Source organism: Furipterus horrens, unplaced genomic scaffold, assembly GCF_987537825.1.
Source record: "Furipterus horrens unplaced genomic scaffold, mFurHor1.1.pri manual_scaffold_11, whole genome shotgun sequence".
Taxonomy (NCBI): Eukaryota; Metazoa; Chordata; class Mammalia; order Chiroptera; family Furipteridae; genus Furipterus; species Furipterus horrens.
Window position 1 is genome coordinate 69,217,717 of NW_028327181.1, and position 18,394 is coordinate 69,236,110.

Below are 18,394 nucleotides of genomic sequence, written 5' to 3' on the forward strand. Positions count from 1 at the left end.
CCTTTAAGATCAACAAGGGACTACTTATAACAAGATAAAATGAGCTTTTTATTTCGAATTATATTACATGATCTTGTGGGGCCCTTGATGCTTGGGAGCTACCAGGGCCTGTTTCCTGACCTGCATGAGGGAGAGATCAGTGTCTGCACACAGCAGGGCTGTGCCAGTGAGTGAGCACCGGGCCCATGTCTGTGCCGCCTCCCAGCAGTCTCTGCTCTGCTCTGGGAGCACTTGGAGGAGACCAAGCACCTAGCAAATGCAAAGCAGTCACCTGAGGTTAGCAGATGCTTGCCTTGGTCTAGTGAGCAATCCTTTAGGAACTGTTAAGAATAGATATTCTTTGCTCTGTCTTTCCCAAAAGCTAGATAAAAATATGAAATGTAGTCCAGTAGAGGTGGGGGAAACTTTGGGTTGCTCAGATGCTGTTAACAAACTGTTTGAGAGACTAGAAAATAGAGATTTAAGAGCATAAACCTTAGAGCTAGACTGCCTGGATTCAAATCCTATTTCTACCTCTTACTCTCCTCCTTAACCTTTCTTTACCTTCATTTCCACATCTGTTAAACAGGAATAACAATGCATAATGTGATTTATTTCATAGGGTTGTTTGTGAGAATTAACTGCAACTATTAATCTTGAATTAATGTAAGTTAGAAACTGTACCTGCCACACAGGGCTCTGCAAGTATTACCTGTCATCCTCGTTTTTATTTTTATTGCTGTATGGGATTGAATGTCCTCAAGCAGTGGTTTTGGAACTTCATCGGCACCAGAATCACCTGGAGGACTGGTTAAAGAGCATATAGCGGGACCTCACCCGCAGAGTTTCTCATTCAGTGGGTCTGAGAATTTATTTGCATGTCTGACAAGTTCTCAGGTGTCCTGTGGCTGCTGGTCTGAGGACCACATTTTGAGAATCACTGCTCTAGAGAATTGTGTGACATGCAGAGGAAGAAATAAGTTGGCTCCTGCTTTTGTATTGGACAGAGCACTTGAAGCGGCAGCAGGCCTCATCCACAGTGTTGAGTGAGAACCCAGCAAGTCCTGTGGGCACCGCTGCAAACGGTAAGCCAGCTACCCGGGTCTTCCTCATCAGGTTCTTGCTGTGATGCTGCCCTTCCACGCAGTGTGGGCCTTGAGGTCAGGCATAGCTCCGCTTCTATTCTGACTCCACCGCATGTACGGCAAACTGTTTAATGTCTCTGAGCCTCAGTCATCCTCACCTGTCAAACAGGCGTGATAATTCCTACGTCATCTCCCGGTACATTGTAAGATACTGAACATATGTTAGTTCCCTTCCCTTCGTAGGACTGCTGGCAGGATGGAATGAGATAGCATGTGTAAAATGCCTGGCATACATTAAAGGGTAATACCCTCCCCACCCAAATTTTTTCTCCAGGGATCCAACCTAGAGACAGCTAACAAGTGCAAACAGGGCAGTCCTCAAGTAAATCTGTACATTTGTTTTCAGGGTCTCTTCTTTCCTCTTTTATGTGCCCTTTCTTCCCTCTGCTCCTCTGTCTCTCTTGAGTCTTGGCACAGGCAAGCTCTCCTGTAGCTTCACTTGGCACTACAGAGCTCCCAAGACCCCAGAAGCAGCTGCTGTGAACACAGGCACCCTGCAGACTGCCATCTGGCCGCCTGCTCTCCTGGGAAGTGGGAATAGTGAATTGCAGACTTCAGGGACCACCGATTAGCCCTAAGTTTTTGGCACTCAGTTTCCAGGCAGTCTTTCTGACTTATTATTTTTTGTTGTTCAAATAAAGTTAAATTTTTAAACTGTTTATAGATCAAGGTCATTTAGAAGAACAAGAAACTAACAGTAAAAAAGAAGATAGCAGCATACTTTGGACCAGAGAAACTCAGGATCCAGAAGAGGACACAGAGAGGTAACAGGAAAAGCTGGACTTGTGAAAGGATTTAAAATACTGTATTGTTTGTACTGGTTTTTCTTTTGCTATTGACAAATAAGAAGAAGGGAAAAAATGGTCTTTTTGTCATACTATCCTAATAGCTCCTATTCCTAAAAGGTTTAAAAAACTTCTAACTTGTCGTAAAATATACACAACATAAAACTTTTAAGTGTGCAGTTCCCTAGTGTTAATTGTGTTCACACTGTTGTGCACCCAATCTGCAGAACGTTTTCATGCTGCAAAACTGCCACTCTCCACCCATTAAACAGCTCCCCATGTTCCCCTCCCCTCAGTTCCTAGCAGCCACCATTCCACTTTCTGCTTCTGTGAGTTTGACTACTTGTGATAATCTCATATAAGTGAAATCATACAGTATCTGTCTTTTCATAACTGACTTATTCCACTAAGCATAATGTTCTCGCGGTCCATTCATGTAGCAGTGTCAGAATTTCCTAACTTTTCAAGGCTTAATTCCATTGTATATTTATGTGTGTGTGTATATCACACTTCGTTTATCCATTCATTTGTTGGTGGACATTGGGTTCCTTCCAGCTTTTAACTACAGTATTCCCACACTTATCGTGGGTATTGCGTTCTAAACCCTCCCACGAAGTAGGAATTTTACATTTATTCTACACTCTTAAACCTACGTAACTTTAACAGCATACATATACAGTACCGCAAAATCCTGTGATAATAGCGAAAAATCCGCGATAAATAATTAAATATAATATTTTTAAAAATCCCACGATACAGTGAGGCCGCGATAAGTGAACCACAATATAGAGAGGGACTACTGTATTGTGAATAATGCTGCTATGAACATATGTGTGTGTAAATATCTCTTCAAGGCACCCTGTTTTCAATTCTTTTGGCTATATACCCTGAAGTGGTATTACTGGATCATATGAAAATCTATTTTTAATTTTTTGAGAAATGCCAGACTGTTTTCCACAGCAGCTGCACCATTTTACATTCCCATTAACAGGGCACAGGGGTTCCAGTTTCTCCACATTCTTGCCAGTACTTGTTATTTTCTGTTTCTTCTTCTTTTTTTTTTTATAGTAGCTACCCTAATGAGGTGATATCTATTTTTTAAAAAAATAAAATGCATATTTTAATTTCTTGAGTTCACACCTCATAAAAGAAAAAAATAATAAAGCACAAACCCTAGCCATACCCCCCGACAACTTTTTTCTTTTTTTTGCCATGAGTCAAGACCCAATTCCCACCAGTATTTCTTGGGTTCAGAGCATCTCCCTGCCCTAATCCTCACCCTGACCTCCCTACCCCTGCCCCCACAACCACTGTGGGTGAGAGGGCAGGGGCACTGTCCCTGCCCTAGGCCAGCCTCTGACCATGGTGGGCGGCTCCCAAAGTTGTCAGACCTGATGGGAGGCAAGAAGGGGGGTTGGGATATGGGAGATAAAGGCAGCCACCTCTCCACCCCAAAAAACACACCTCTCTGCCAGGCCTCCTGTTGATTGTAGTTCATTGTCAGGGTGAAGTGGTGCTGCTGTCTCACTATTTTTTTAAATTATATTTTATTGATTATGCTATTACAGCTGTCCTGATTTTTCTTCCTTTGCCCCTCTCCACCCAGCACCCCCACTCCCTCAGGAAGTCCCCCACCATTGTTCATGTCCATGGGTTTCATGTAAGTTCTTTGGCTACTCCACTTCCTATACTGTACTTTACATCCCCGTGGCTATTCTGTAACTGCCTATTAGTACTTCTTAATCCCCTCACCTCCCATCCATTCCCTCACACCCTCCTCCCATCTGGCAACCATTGAAAGGCTTTCCATAGCCATGATTCTGTGTTCTTGTTTGCTTAGTTTATTTTTTACATTCAATTCTTGATAGATATGTATTTTTACCCTTTTATTGTTCATAGTTTTGATCTTCTTTTTCTTAAATAAATCTTTAACATTTCATATAATAATGGTTTGGTGACGATGAACTCCTTTAGTTTTTTCTTGTCTGGGAAGCTCTTTATCTGCCCTTCAATTCTAAATGATAGCTTTGCTGGGTAGAACAATCTTTGCTGTAGGTCCCTGCTTTTTGTGACGCTGAATATTTCTTGCCAATCCCATCTAGCCTGCAAAATTTCTTTTGAGAAATCATCTGACAGTCTTATGGGAACTCCTTTGTAAGTAAATCTCTGCTTTTCTTGTGCTGCTTTTAAGATTCTCTCTTTATCTTTAACCTTTTGCATTTTAATTATGATGCGCCTTGAAGTGGTCCTCTTTGGGTCCAACTTCTCCTGTACTTCCTGGACTTACATGTCTATTTCCTTCACCAAAATAGGGAAGTTTTTCTTTTACTATTTTTTCAAATAGATTTCCAATTTTTTGCTCTTTATTTTCTTCTGACACCCCTGTGATGCAAATTTTGGACCTCTTGAAGTTGTCCCAGAGGCTGCTTATACTATCCTCATTTTTCTGGATTCTTTTTTCTTCTTCTTGTACTGATTTGTTGTTTTTTGTTTCCTTATGTTCCAAATCATTGCTTTGATTCTCAGCTTCACCCACTCTACTATTGTTTCCCTGTAAATTGTTCTTTATTTCAATTAATGTATCCTTTGTTCTTGACCGGATTATTTTTATGCTGCTGAGGTCCTCGCTAAGTTCCTTGAGCATCCTTATAACCAGTGTTTTGAACGCTGCATCTGATAGATTGCTTATCTCCATTTCATTTAGCTCTTTTTCTGGAGTTCGGTCTGTTCTTACATTTGGGCCACGTTTCTTTGTCTCTTTGTTTTGGCGGCCTCCCTGTGTTTGTTTCTATGTATTAGGGAGAGCTGATTTGACTCAGTGTCTTGGTAGTGTGGCCTAATGTAGTAGGTGTCTTGTAGGGTCCATTGGCACAGCCTCCCCTATCACCCAACCTGGGTACTCAAGGTGCACCCTTTGTGTGGGCTTTTGAAGTTGAGCTTTGGTTGCTGTGGGCAGATCAATGGGAGGGATTTATCCAGGACAGTCAACTGGAAGGATTGGCTGTTACCACTTACCAGCAACTTCCGCCCTCCACAGAGGATCAGCTATGCAGGGGCAGGGTGGTGGTGCTCCCATGTAGTCTGTCTCTGTCAACTGGGTGCGCTGGCCCTGGGATTTCCCGGGTGGTACAGGCCAAGGTCAGCCCCACCTGTGTTTTGCCTGGGGCCACTCTGCCTGAGCTATAGAGCAATCCGAGATGGCTCCTACTTGTGCTTGGCTTGGAGATGCCCAGGTGAAGCTGTGAATCTAGGCTGGCTGAGCTAGTATTGGGCCTGGGACTCACTGAGGCCAGCTGTTGCTTGTTTGATAGGATTTAGGAAGTTATGAAGCATGAGCTAAGGCCAGCCATTCATGTGGAAAAGTAGCTTGGGTGGGCCCATAAGTTGGGTGGGGCAGAGTCTCTGGAGATCTCCAAGGTGCGTTAAACAGTGTTAGCAAGATTGATGGAGTCTCAGATATGGCACCAGCTTGGTGACTCAGGGAGGGGAGGATTTAGATAAGAGACAATGGCCTCTGTTCCCTTGATACCAGATACTTTAATTTCTTCCTTAACCCTGGCTGGTTTGGCTCAGTGGATTGAGCGTCGGCCTGCGAGCTAAGTGTCGCTGGTTCGATCTTCCAGTCAGGGCACATCAGAGAAGGAAAACTCTGACTCCAAAAAACCTCCGCTGCCTTGCGGCATACCTCTTCAGGGGAAAGGCTAAGGGAGTAAACCCCGACAGAAAATCCGGAGCCGGAGTCCCTAAGGCGGTTTGACGTTGTAGTCAACACTGGCAACTCCTGCGGAGCACCTGAAGCCAAGCTGTATAGACTCCGTCTTTCCCTTGGACCCTTCAGCTGCGAAGAGAGGGGGGGTGTGCTGCATGGGCAACAGCAGACCCTCCATATCACCCTGCCCAGGCTCTGTAGCTTCAGCTTCACTGGAGAGGACACTCCAGCGTCATCGCAAGATGTCGATTCAACACAGGAGGAGACAGATACCGTGTCACTCCCGAGTCGGACTGCACAGCCATTCTCGGCGGTGCAGATAGACTCTTAAGAAGCTACACCATCGTCTCTCGAGACGGACGGCTGCCGATCGACCGATAATTTCTCCCTGTATACCACTTGTGCCTTTCAAGCTGCTACCCCAGTGCTAGAGCTCAGAGGGAGTGAGGGTGAGTTAGGTGAGTTCATGTGTAGGTTCTTCAAGAGGAACTGCTTGGGGCTCCAGCAGTTTCTTCCACGGACTCAATCCCCACTTGTTTTTGTAGCCAGAAGTTGTGGGGGGTTATCTTCCTGACATGATAACTCTGGGCTGGGGTCCTGGTGTGGAGCTGGGACCCCTCACTCCTGAGATATCCCTCCCGAATTTTTATCCACCATGCGTGGGTGAAGGACCAGCCCATTCCTTGTCTGCGCCCTCCTGTCAGTCTGGATGGATGTGGTTTCTTTAATTCTGCAGTGTCAGACTTCATTCAGCTCGATTACTGATGGTTCTGAGTGATGGTTGTTCTGTATTTTAGTTGTAATTTTGATGTGGTTGTGTGAAGAAGCAAGCCATGTCTGCCTACACCACCATCTTGACCAGAAGTCTCTTGTGGTTTTGATTGGCATTTTCCTTATGATTAGTGATGTCGAATATCTTTTCTTGTGTTCAGTGGTCATTTGTATATCTTTTCTGGACAGATACGCATATTTATTGAACTCCTTTGCCCACTTTTCAATAGGACTTTTTGGGGTTTTTTCTAGGCAAGGTTTTTTTGTTTGTTTTTTCTTTTACTTCATTTTGTGAGACAAACACAGGTTTTGGCTTCTTTCAAAGTTTAGTTAAAGGCATTGGAAGAGAATTGTTAGATATTTCTAGCCAAATAAGAGAAAATAAGGGCAGTCAGCTGAACAATTCAGTCTAGAAACACAAGGTTGCTTCAAGAAACCTGATTTTCTTCCTGATTCAGAGCTCCCCTTTGGCCTGTCTTGTAAGATAAACCACTTCAGCTCCTCTTCTTTGCCTCCTGACTTCTCTTGGCTTGTCCTGTCATTTAGGTCTAGGACCTAAATGCCCACTCCTAGGGAAGAAAATGGAAGGAGGCACTGAAAAACTCAGGAGTCAAACTACATATTATTTTTATGCAGTGTGTTAAAATTAATACAAAAGAACCCATGATGAACAGAATATCTGAATTTTAAAGAAAGGATCTGAAACTGCCCTTGCACCATGTGCCTCATCCTAATCCACGTCCCGTGGATCCTTAATGTAGCCCTGCAGGATTCTTACAGCTGCAATGATAGAAAACCCCACTGTCATGCGTAAATGAGTTTGTCTCACTTTAACAAGAAGCCCTCAGGTTGGCAGGGCGTGGCTGGTGTAGCAGCTCGAAGATGCCACCAGGGACATCGGCTCTTCTGATCTTTCTGGTCTGCCACCAGTAGCAACAATACAGTAGACTGGCCTTTATTTCCAGACTTATCCCCTCCTGGTTGCAAGGTGACTGCTGTCCATAACCAGGCAAGGAGGTGGGTGGTGGGATGGGAACAAAGGAATATTTTAGCTGACTTTGCCCTTTTTTACTTGGAAAGCAAAAACTTTCCCAGAAGCCCTTCCCAACTGATGCTCACTTATACTTCATTGGTCAAGTGGGATGCGTGACCATCTTCATTTACAAGGGAGACTGGAACTTGAACTTCTAGCTTTTCAGCTGCTATAGAAGAAGGCAAGGGAGAAGAGTGTTATGAATAACTTCCGGGTAATGAAGCCTGTTTTTGTCACACTCTTCAAGGGCAAAATTATTCTATATAAGAAATGAAAAGAGAGAGACCTGGAAGGGAGGGCCTGGGAAGTGGGGAGGAGACTAGAGCCCTGGGACCTGCAGGAAAGTGGAGAGAGAGATTTGGGGGAGACAGAAGAAAAGGAGGCAAAGAGGAGAAAAATACATTTTTTAAGTTTTAGAAATCTTTTGACCATAATTTATAATGTAACTCCAGTCCTTCCATCTCCCCAAAACATCACCAGTAACATCTATACCATTATTCAAGGTAAAAGAAGAGTAGCTCAAGAAGGCTGAGTTATATTTGACTATATAAAGTGCTTGCGCTGACTGGCGTGGCCTAGTGGGTTGGGTGTCATCCAACAAACTGAAAGGTCACTGGTTCGATTACCCATCAGGGCACATGTCTGGGTTGCAATCCAGGCCCCCTGTTGAGGGTGTGCAAGAGGCAACTGATTAATGTTTCTCTTACTCATTGATGTTTTTCTTGCTCTCTTTCTCCCTCCCTTCCCCTCTCTCTAAAAAACAAAAAATAAATAAAATAAAAATTATGAAGTGCTTTGCACATGGTCAAAAGTTAGCTACTATTATAGTTGTCTCCTCCGTTTCCAGAAGGGCTGGCTGTGCTGGACACAGAGAGCTGCCCATAGGTGTGCCATCATCTCAGTCCTTGGCATCAAGCCAGAGTGGAAGCTATTTTTCAGATAGGTGGGACTTCCAGGCCTGCTGCATCCTTTAGTCTCCGAGGCAATTCTTAATCCAAAAAAACTTGTTGGTACAAGTGTACAGTTCTAGCTTCAGGTGGAAATTGACTTAATGACCAAGAATTGAGACGTAGTGTAGTGGCAGACTTTGGAAGATAGTGATCTCATGGGTTCTGAAGCTTTTTGTCAAGGGGTTAAAGGAGAGTTTGTGCACATTCAGATTGGATCTAGGTGACCTCTGTAACTGCATACAATCTTAGCGAGCTCTCATTTTCTTATATACGTAGTGAAAGCACATGTTTGAAGGTCCTTTCTCACTCTCAAGGGTTATGCCTCCTTGTCAAGGGAGAAGGGAAGTGACTGTTGTCTCAATTTTCTTCCCTTGCCCTTGGACAGAGCTCACTCGACTCTGGATGAGGACCTGGAAAGATGGCTGCAGCCACCTGAGGACAGCACAGAGCTACAGGATCTCTCCAAGGACTCTGCAAGGTTATTTATTGTTCTCCATCACGGGATTGTTTTCTTCTTTCTCTAGAAGGGGACTAGATTTTAGTTTTTAAAAAATACTTTGACTCCTTGGAGAATGAACGTCTGGTGATGGCATTACAGTGCTGTAGATAAGCCAGTCCCAACTGCTATCCGCTAGCACCCACAGTGCTCGAGAAATTGATTAGCAGACTGGTACAATGTAGAGAGAGGCCTCTGTGATTGCTGTATCTTGGTCCTGTCACCTTCAACATTTTCATCAGTCATTTGAATTAAATCAGAAAAGGCATGCTTATCACTCTGGCTGGTGTGGCTCAGAGAATTGAGTACCTGCCTGCGAACCAAAGGGTTGCCAGTTCAGTTCCCAGTCAGGGCACATGCCTGGGTTGCAGGCCAGGTCCCCAGCTGGGGGCGCATGAGAGGCAACCACACATGGATGTTTCTCTCCCTCTCTTTCTTCCTCCCTCCCCCTTTTTCTAAAAACAAATAAATAAAATATTTTTTTAAAAAAAGAAAAGGCATGCTTATCAAATTTTTAGATAACACAAGTCTAAAATGAATACTAATGTGATGGGTGATAGACTGTGGATTCACAATGGTCTTGACTGGTAGAAATGTTAGTTTTCTCTAAAAGATGAAACTGAGCATTTGGGTCCAAAAGTATAGGATGTGAGGAGGTCTGACCTAAAACAGAATGTTTGATTGGAAGATCGTGCTCACTGTAATTTCACTGAAGGCAGGAAGTATATCTCATTTTTATATGCCCAGCATTTAGCAGGCATTTTGAGACATGATAAGAATTCAAGAAATTCTTGTTGAAGAAAGCATGAATGACTCCATGAGGCCTCACTTTTATGTAATTGCTAAAAAGGTCCATGAAAAATAAGAAGGTCAATTTAGTATTAATGATGAACAGACAGAAATGTAGGAACCCGATCAAGGTGATGTCTCACACTGGTGTGACACAGTATGGGGCTCCTTTCTGGCTGTCACATTTTAAAAGAGACATTCACAAACAGAAGACGATGGCCATTGAACAGTCAGAGGTCTGGAAACTCTGTCATATGAGAACAGCTGAAGGAGCTGGGGAGGCTTAGCCTGAGAAGAGCAGATGGAATGGAGAATTTGATAGCTGTCTTCAAATACCTGAAATATTGTAAAGAGAGTCAGCTTACTTTTTTCTGCCCCAAAGGACGGAGCTAGTGACTAGAAACTGCAGAGTAAGAGATTTTTATTCAGTAAAGCGTGAACTTTGTCATAGCCGTAGTTATTTGGCAGAGAAAACAACTGCCTTCACACAGTTCTCCCCCCACCCTGCTCAAGCACAGGTTGGGTGACTGCCTGGTTGGGGCATTTGGAAGGAGGAAGAAATAACCTGAAGGCCTCCTCCAGACTCTAGAGTCTATGACTCTGTTAGTGATGAGAGGTTAAGAGGAAAAAAATCCTTTTCACCCTACCTGGCTTTATTTTCTCTCTCATTCACAAATTTGTTCTGAATACCCACCAAATAAAAACAGAAGGAAAATCTCTGAACAGTGTCAGTTTGGCTCAGCCAGCCTCGTGGGACTCAGACGGGGAGCCAGTGAGCCGAACGCTGTGCTAGGTGCTGGAGGTGCAGAGGGATAGGATGTCTCTGCCCTTAAGAGCTTACAGTTGAGTAGGAGAGATGGTTTCTACTTACTAGTTTGACAAATGTGGTCTTAAGTTGTTAGATACTTTAATTAGCTGTTTCACTTCAGAGAGTTTCAGGAAATGAAGACGAGTAATAAGGTGGTGGTTGTAAAAGGATACCAATTACAACATAAGTGAAAGGTTGTTGTTTTTTTTCCTTTGGGACACTACAGCCTCAGTGATAGAGGAGTCTGAAACAGACTGCCTAGGTTGGGTCCCAGCTGTAAGGCTCACTAGGCATGTAATTTAACTTCTTTGTGCCTCAGTTTCCTTATCACTGAATGGGGATGGTGATGGTAACTACCTTGTATAGTTGTGATGAGAATTAAGTGAGTCAGTATACAATATACATAATAGCACCTGAACCAATGCCTGGCCCATAGGGAACACTCCCATTAGTGCTAGCCATTATTATCTTTCCTTTGGAGCACAGTCCTGTTCCCCTGGCCATTGTGCATATATTGATATCTAAAATCATTGTCATTGAAGGGAAACAAATACCAAGGCTCAGGAAGTAGGTGAAAAGAAGGGAAAAGAGGAAGAAAGCATAAAGCCAGAGAAGACACCAGAGAGTTTTTTAGGGACTTCTGAAGAAGGTATGTATGAATGAATAATTGTTTATAATGTAGCTTGGAGTCCTTGGGCTTTGATGAACATTACAATTATTTAGAAATGTTTCCCAACCCTGGCTGGTGTGGCTCAGTGGATTGAGTGCCGGCCTGTGAACCAAAGGGTCCCCAGTTCAATTCCCAGTCAGGGCATATGCCTGGGTCGTGGACCAGGTCCCCAATTGGGGGTGCGTGAGAGGCAACTACACATTGATGTTTGTCTCCCTCTCTTCCCCTCTCTCTAAAAAATAAATAAATAAAATCTTTAAAAAACAGAAATGTTTCTCAAATGCTATACATAATCATCCTATGCATTTTCCCTATATTTCAGCCCAGGATTTCTGTTAATTACCAATCATGTCTTCATCACAAAACAGTAACAGCATCCAATTTCATTTCTAAAGCAAGCCTTCAGCCAGTCTAATCATCCTTATCTTGCACATTGTCTGGAAAGATATTTTGCTTCTAACTGTCTAGTTCCTTCAACAGAGTTCTAAATTTAGCTCACACAGAGGCTGCAGAATCCAATAGAAAAATCATAAATTGTGAAATTTAAATGGGATCTACAAGTAATGTGAAAGGTATAAACTAACTTTAATTTCAAAACAATTTGATAGCTTTAAGGTGTCATTCACAAATGAAACCCTCCTAAATTTAAATTCTTTCTCCTCAGGAAGTTAGAGACATTAACTCTTTCGGATCATCTGGTACTCCTTTCATCCCTTCTCCAGGATGCTCTCATCCTCCTGCTTTCCTGCATCTCCTGGGCTTCCTGGCCAGCTGGCCAGTGGGAGGCACCAGCATATCAAAGGGCAGGAGAGCAGTTGGGGTCTTACTTCCCCTGCCCACCTAACTCAGCACCTCACGTCTGCGTAGCAGCGGTGTTCCTTCACAAGCACAGCCCGTCCTTGCGTCCAGCTCTCACTGGGCACCAGTGACCGCTTTGCCCTTCCTCCACCCTCCAGTCCTTACAGATTCGGGAGTGATAATGGCTTCCCACTGCAGCTAGGCACTGGATGCCTTGCAGTCCCTTGTTTGCTCCCTTAACTCTGACTGTACCCCTCTAGGTAGTCATTTCATTCAAGGGCCTGGGGTTGCATTCTTTCCTCCAGGGCCCCGCCTGGGACAGAGCCCAGAGTGGGTGAGCATTTAGCTGGTGCTGAATTCACTGAGAATGAAATGCAGGGGCTTTCTGAATTAGCATCATAGTGTCCACAGCTATGACAGGGAGCTGCAGAATGTTAGAACGGAAAACCCTTAACTGGTTTTAGAAAGATTCTAGGTAAGAGTCCACCCTAAACTAGAGAGAGCACTAATGTGACTTCCGAATACCAGCACCCTTTGAGCTAGACAATAATGACTGTTTTTTTTCTCCTCCTATGTTTCATCAAGAGGAACTGAAACCTTGGTTTTGGAAGCGACTGGGTTGGTCGGAACCATCCAGGTAATGAGATACCATGAGGTGTTTGTCAGAGTTTGCTATTTCTAGACAACATGAACAGACTTTAAACATTTATCAACATCCAAATAGCATTAATGACAAAGACTTGAATTAAAAGTTGTTCCATTTTTTAAATGTTTATGTTTATACTTAAAACATAAGGTAACACAAACACTAACTTTGGTTAAGTAATTGGTAGAGTTAGCAGCAAGAAGACGGAGTACAGAAGTTGCTGCTATCAATTGCTCTGCAGTCATTTTGCATTTCCATGCTGCCCTACTTGAGCATATCTTCCTTGATTATAAAAATCAAAATCATGTTGTTAGTGTTACTTCAGTAAATTTAATAACTTTTTAAAAAATTAGAAGTCAAAATCCCTTTCCCTTGAATTTAATTAAATAGAAAGAAGCTGTCCTTTGTGTCTTTAAAAAATGTACATACCAACTCAAAACTCCCTCTTTTGTTTTTTCGAAAACACACACACAGGATAATCGTGCTGGACCAGAGTGACTTGTCAGACTGACTGGAACCGGATCAGAGATGGACTCCGGGCTGGAGTATGAGCATCCTGCTTGTGAGCTCTCTTCTTCCCTGTCTGATTCAGTCACCATTGGGGCAATAGTATTGTAAGTCCCACTTTGTTCAGCTGCCACAGGAGACAAAAAGACTTGGTCCTGTCTGTTTATAGCACATGTGGCCATTTATTTTCAGTCAGATTTCTGCAAAGTGAAAAGTAGTGTTGATCATAAAAATTTCTCATTGTGCCCAGAATGTCTGTGGTTTTGTTGACATAGATTTTTGAAAACTTTTACTTTTGTTACATAATAAAAGGTTTACTTTTAACACCAGTTGGATTTCAGCTGTGTAAGATATGTTTATTTCCGTTATTGGGAGAGAAACCACCACCCAAAGAGGCTTCAATTTCTGTTACAAAGTTTGACAAAAGCAACATGCATAAAAATGTAAGGACTAGTGGCAGGTATGATAAATGGTGAATTATGATATTGCAGCATTATTTATTAGTGTTCATAAAGGCTACAAGTCCTACACAACCTCCCACTGATGTCATTTGTAACCTTTTGTCTACAAGTCTGGCAGAGTAGACTCTGCTGCCTGTCTAGTGACTATGTAATCATGGCTAATGTTGACAACAATATGTTGGTAGACAGTGTTTATTGGTTACAGAGCACGTATTTCTGCCAGGTAGTTTATATAAATGAATCCTTTTTCCTGCAGGTGGCAGGCCCACTGTGTTTCTTTAGTATGTGGCTTCTCCTGCTCTCAGCAACTCTTATTTCAGACTTCCATCCTTCACTTTCCATTAACATTCAATAGATGTCGACTTCACCTCCAACTTCGCAAAGAGAATAGAAGCCATCAGTTAGGAACTAATTCAGCTTCCTGCCACCAAAACTTCTAACGTGACAGCATCTATCTCTGTGGACTAAAACTGCCTACTCTGAACAGATGAACCTGCTCTGTAACTATTATTTCTGCGTCCCCTCCTGTTACACTGAAGGAAGTGTCTCTCTTCTTGTCCAAGGCCGGTCTCATCTTCTGTGTGCTCAGAAGGAAACACACTTGGATTTTTTATCTTTAAAAAGTATTCCCTAGATCCCACCTACTTTTCTAGCCACTGCCCTCTCCTTCCACTTCAGCTAGAGTTCTTATTAAAAGAGTTGTCTGCACCTGCTGTCTTTAGTGCCTCACCCGCCACTCACCCCTTAACTGAACCCACTGTAATATGAATTATGTTCCTTCCATTTGCTAGCAGCCCTGGAGCACCAGTGACTTCTGTGCTTCTATGATACACCCAGGGGTACTCTTGTGGCCTCCTTGTCTCTGCTTTCTCAGCCTCTTCCCTGGGCTCCCTGATGCTACGGTCTGGGTTTCTTCCGGCTACCGCACCCCACCCTCCTTTGGGCCTTTGCCTCCATCTTTCCCCACTCCAGCCTTTTCCCCTCAGGGGCTTTGTTTCCACCCATTGCTTCAGTTAGCCTCTGTACGCTGACAGCTTCCATGCACTGGGGGTCTAGGAATAGACCTTTCCTCTGAGCTCATGTGTCTGCCCATGTATTCGAGGTCTCCACTTGGATTTCTTTCAGGTGTCTTACTGATATGCTCCAAACTGACCTCATGGTCTTAGCTACAAACCTTCTCCACCTCTAGCATTTCCCTTCATTGATGGTTTTCCTATCCCCTCAGCCACTCAAACCAGAAACCGAGGAGCTACCCTTGGCTCCTCCCATTCCTTTACTCCTTACCATCAAAATAGCAATCATTTTTTAATTGTTTAAAAAATACTTTATTGTTTATGCTATATAGTTGTCCCAGTTTTCCCCCTTTCCCCACCCCCGCCACTCATACTGTTCCCCACTTTCATAGTCAGGCCCCACATCGTTGTCCCATATCCGTGGGCAAAATAGCAAATATTAGACTTACTTGCTTCAACCTGTAAAACATAATGGCCCTTGTAACCACTTCTCTCTATCTCTGCTGCCACTGCCCTCATCCAAGCTACTGGCAGCCCACTTGGGCAATTGCAGTCGCCTCCTTAAATGGCCTGCTGCTCCCAGCCCCACATTCAACAAGTCTTTTTTGAGTGACTCCTCGGTCCCAGACATCACTTTAGATGCAGAAGAAATAGTGAACAAAGCAGAATTCCTGCTTTCCTTGAGTTTATATCATCAAATGAATAAATAGTTTTTAGTAGTGGTTATTTCTGTGAGGAAAATAAACAGGTTAACGATTGGGCGGGGAGCACTGAACATTAAAAGGGTATTCAAGGGAAAGCTGCTCTGACGAGGTGGCCTTTGAGCTTCTATTGGAATAAAGAGAAGGAGCCAGTGTTGGAGACTGAGAGATGAGTGTCCCAGCAAGGAGAGCAACACATGCCAGAGCCCCACAGGAAACACTGTGCTGGAGCAGTGGAAGGCCGGTGTGGCTGAGCCAAGTATTGCGCTGGCCGAAAAATCCGTTTAGGTATTTTCCGTAAAATAAAACATACTTTCACCAATAACTTTCATTGATTTGGCTATTTTGAGTATGTTGGCTATCTCCCACGTGGTATAATATTGATTGTTCTCAGTTAATGTCTCGATTTGGTCACTATCAAATTCAATTGGTCTACCCAACCATGGAGCATCGTCCAGCAAGAAATCTCTAGCACAAAACTTCACAAACCACTTCTGACACAGTCAGTCACAGCACCTTCTCCATACACTGCACAAACCTTTTTGCATTTCAGTTGTGTTTTTACCTTTCTTGAAATAATAAAGCATAATATGTTGAAAATATTACATATTTTCTTCCATCTTCAATATTAAAATGGCTACACAAAAATTCACCAATTTTGATGTTATTTTTTTTAATGCATGCTGATATGACAGCTGTATAATACAATCTAACAAAATTGTTTCAAATGAAGTTAAAGACAGCTAAGCACTAGTAGAGCCATCTTATGGCAAAAAAAAAGAAAAGATATTTTTGGCCAACCCAGTAAGTTGTGGGAAGACTCATAGGAGGCAAAGTGAGGCTGGAGATTGAGCAGGGGGTAAAAAACGGGACTCCAACGGAGGGTGCTAAGCCAGGGGAGAGTAAGGCAAAACTGATTGACTTTTTTCAAATAGTTCTTTGATATTCTTGTTCCCCTCTTATTTTTTTCCTCCACAGTGATCTTAAATTTTTAAAATTTTTTGTGTCTTCATATTTTATTTTGTTTTTTCAAAGAAGTTCTTCTTTCTTTTTAAGATTTTATTTTATTTTATTTTCAGAGAGAGGAGAAGGAAGGGAGAAAGAAGGGAGAGAAACGTAAATTGGTTGTCTCTCACATGCCCCGAAACTGGGGGCCTGTCCTGCAACTCAGGCATGTGCCCTGACTAGCAATCGAACCTGAGACCTTTTGGTTTACAGACCAGCACTCAAATCCACTGAGCCACACCAGCCAGGACTGTGTCCTTATATTTTAACTAATCTTTTTTATTGTATTATTTTTCCCTTATACCATCTTCCTCCCCACAATTACCACACTGTTTTCCATGTCCATGAGTCCTTTTTCCTTTTTGCTTGATTGCTCCACCCTTGAACCTCCCCTCCCCCGGAGCTGTAGGTCCACTCTCTTATCTGAGTCTCTCTCTGTTTTGCTTGTTAGTTCAGTTTGTTCATTAGATTCTATATGAGTGAAATCACATGGTATTTTTCTTTCTCTAACTGGCTTATTTCACTTTGCATAATGTTCTCCAGGTCCATCCATACTGTTGAAAAGGGTGAAATTTTCTTCCTTTTTATGGCTGAGTAGTATTCCATTGTGTAAATGTACCACAGCTATTTTATCCACTCATCTACTGATGGACACTTGGTGAGGATGTGGAGAAATTGGAACCCTTGTGCACTATTGGTGAGAATATAAAATAGTAGTCATTGCAGGAAACAATATGGCAGTTCCTCAAAAAATTAAAAATAGTATTACCACATGATCCAGCAATTCCACTTCTGAGTATATACCCAAAAGAATTGAAAGTCTCCAAGAAATATTTGTACAACCATGTTCACAGGAACATTATAGCTAAAACATGGAAGCAACTCAAGTGGTCATCAGTGGATGATTGGCAAAGCAAAACATAGTGTGTACATACAACAGAATATGATTTAGCCTTAAAAAGGGAAGATTCTGTAATATGCTATAACATAGGTGAACACCGATGATGATATGCTAAGTGAGATACGCCAGTCACTAAAATAAAATACTCTATGATTCCACTTATATGAGGTAGAGGAGCCAAAAGCATAAAGACAAAGTATAGTGGTGGTTGTCAGGGGCTGGGTGAGGGGAAAATGGAGAATTATTGTTTAAAGGGTACAGAGTTTTTGTTTGGGGTGATGAAGAAGTTCTCGAAATGGTAGTGGCGATGGTTGCACAACATTTTAACGGACTTAATGCCAATGCATTGTACATTTAAAAATGGTTAAAGGGTAAATTTATAAGCTAAAAAGTTACAGGGATGGATGGGTGGTGATGATTACACAGCAATGTGAATAAATCTAATGTTTATTGTACACTGAATTGTACATTTAAAGTAGTTAAAATGGTGTGATGCTACGTGCATTTAACCACAATAAATTTTTTTAAATTATGGACTTAAATAGTCCACTTATTTAAATTACTTTTTAAATAAGTGGACTAATTAGAAATTGTTATAGATTATATATACACATTGACACAGAAGGATGTCCATAACATATTATGGAATAATGCTGAGAGGTATGTAATAGGATTCCATTTATGTAAATTTATAAATAAATGTCTACATGTGGTAAGTACATAGAGAAATATCTGGAAAGATGCTTATTAAGATAGTAAAGTGGTCCTTTCTGGTGACTTCAGCTTTTTATAATTCTCAGTAAGATGTTTTCATTGTTGGTTTAGTAATACTTAAAAGTGAAATCAATGGCAAACAGGACTAGAATGTCATTATAATTAAATACCCATAAGCCAAATCAACTTTATTTTAACTTATTTGAAGAAAAACTATTTAACAAAGGAATGATCAGTGTAAAGCATATGATAATGAAGCTTTTAGAGACAGGCACGGGATGCCTAGTGAAAGCCTGTTGTGGGTAGGTAGGTGCATGATGGGTATGCCTGTCTTCTAGATACCTGACTTGTAAATGTTTTCCCTCTTTTATCCTTTTCTTTTAAAAAGAGGTAGAATGGCTAGCTGAGTGTTTTGTATTCTGAAGACCTGTCTCAGTAACTCAAATTTTCTCTATCTGTTGAGATCCCTGCTACCTAAAAATGTGTGGTTTTCAACTTTGTCTCTAATCAAGG

The 18,394-nt window shown here is 42.3% G+C and overlaps 1 protein-coding gene across 1 annotated transcript in view; it reads left to right on the forward strand.

Moving 5' to 3' along the window:
- Window positions 1-13,405, forward strand: part of TEX14 (testis expressed 14, intercellular bridge forming factor) — a 72,396-nt gene extending 58,991 nt beyond the window's left edge. Inside the window, exons 29-34 of the mRNA XM_090257558.1 lie at window positions 987-1,064; window positions 1,789-1,888; window positions 8,758-8,850; window positions 11,008-11,114; window positions 12,519-12,570; window positions 13,054-13,405. Coding sequence (XP_090113684.1) covers window positions 987-1,064; window positions 1,789-1,888; window positions 8,758-8,850; window positions 11,008-11,114; window positions 12,519-12,570; window positions 13,054-13,090 — 467 coding nt within the window. The 3' untranslated portion in view covers window positions 13,091-13,405. The remainder of the gene's footprint in view (window positions 1-986; window positions 1,065-1,788; window positions 1,889-8,757; window positions 8,851-11,007; window positions 11,115-12,518; window positions 12,571-13,053) is intronic.
- The last annotated feature ends 4,989 nt before the right edge of the window (window positions 13,406-18,394 follow it).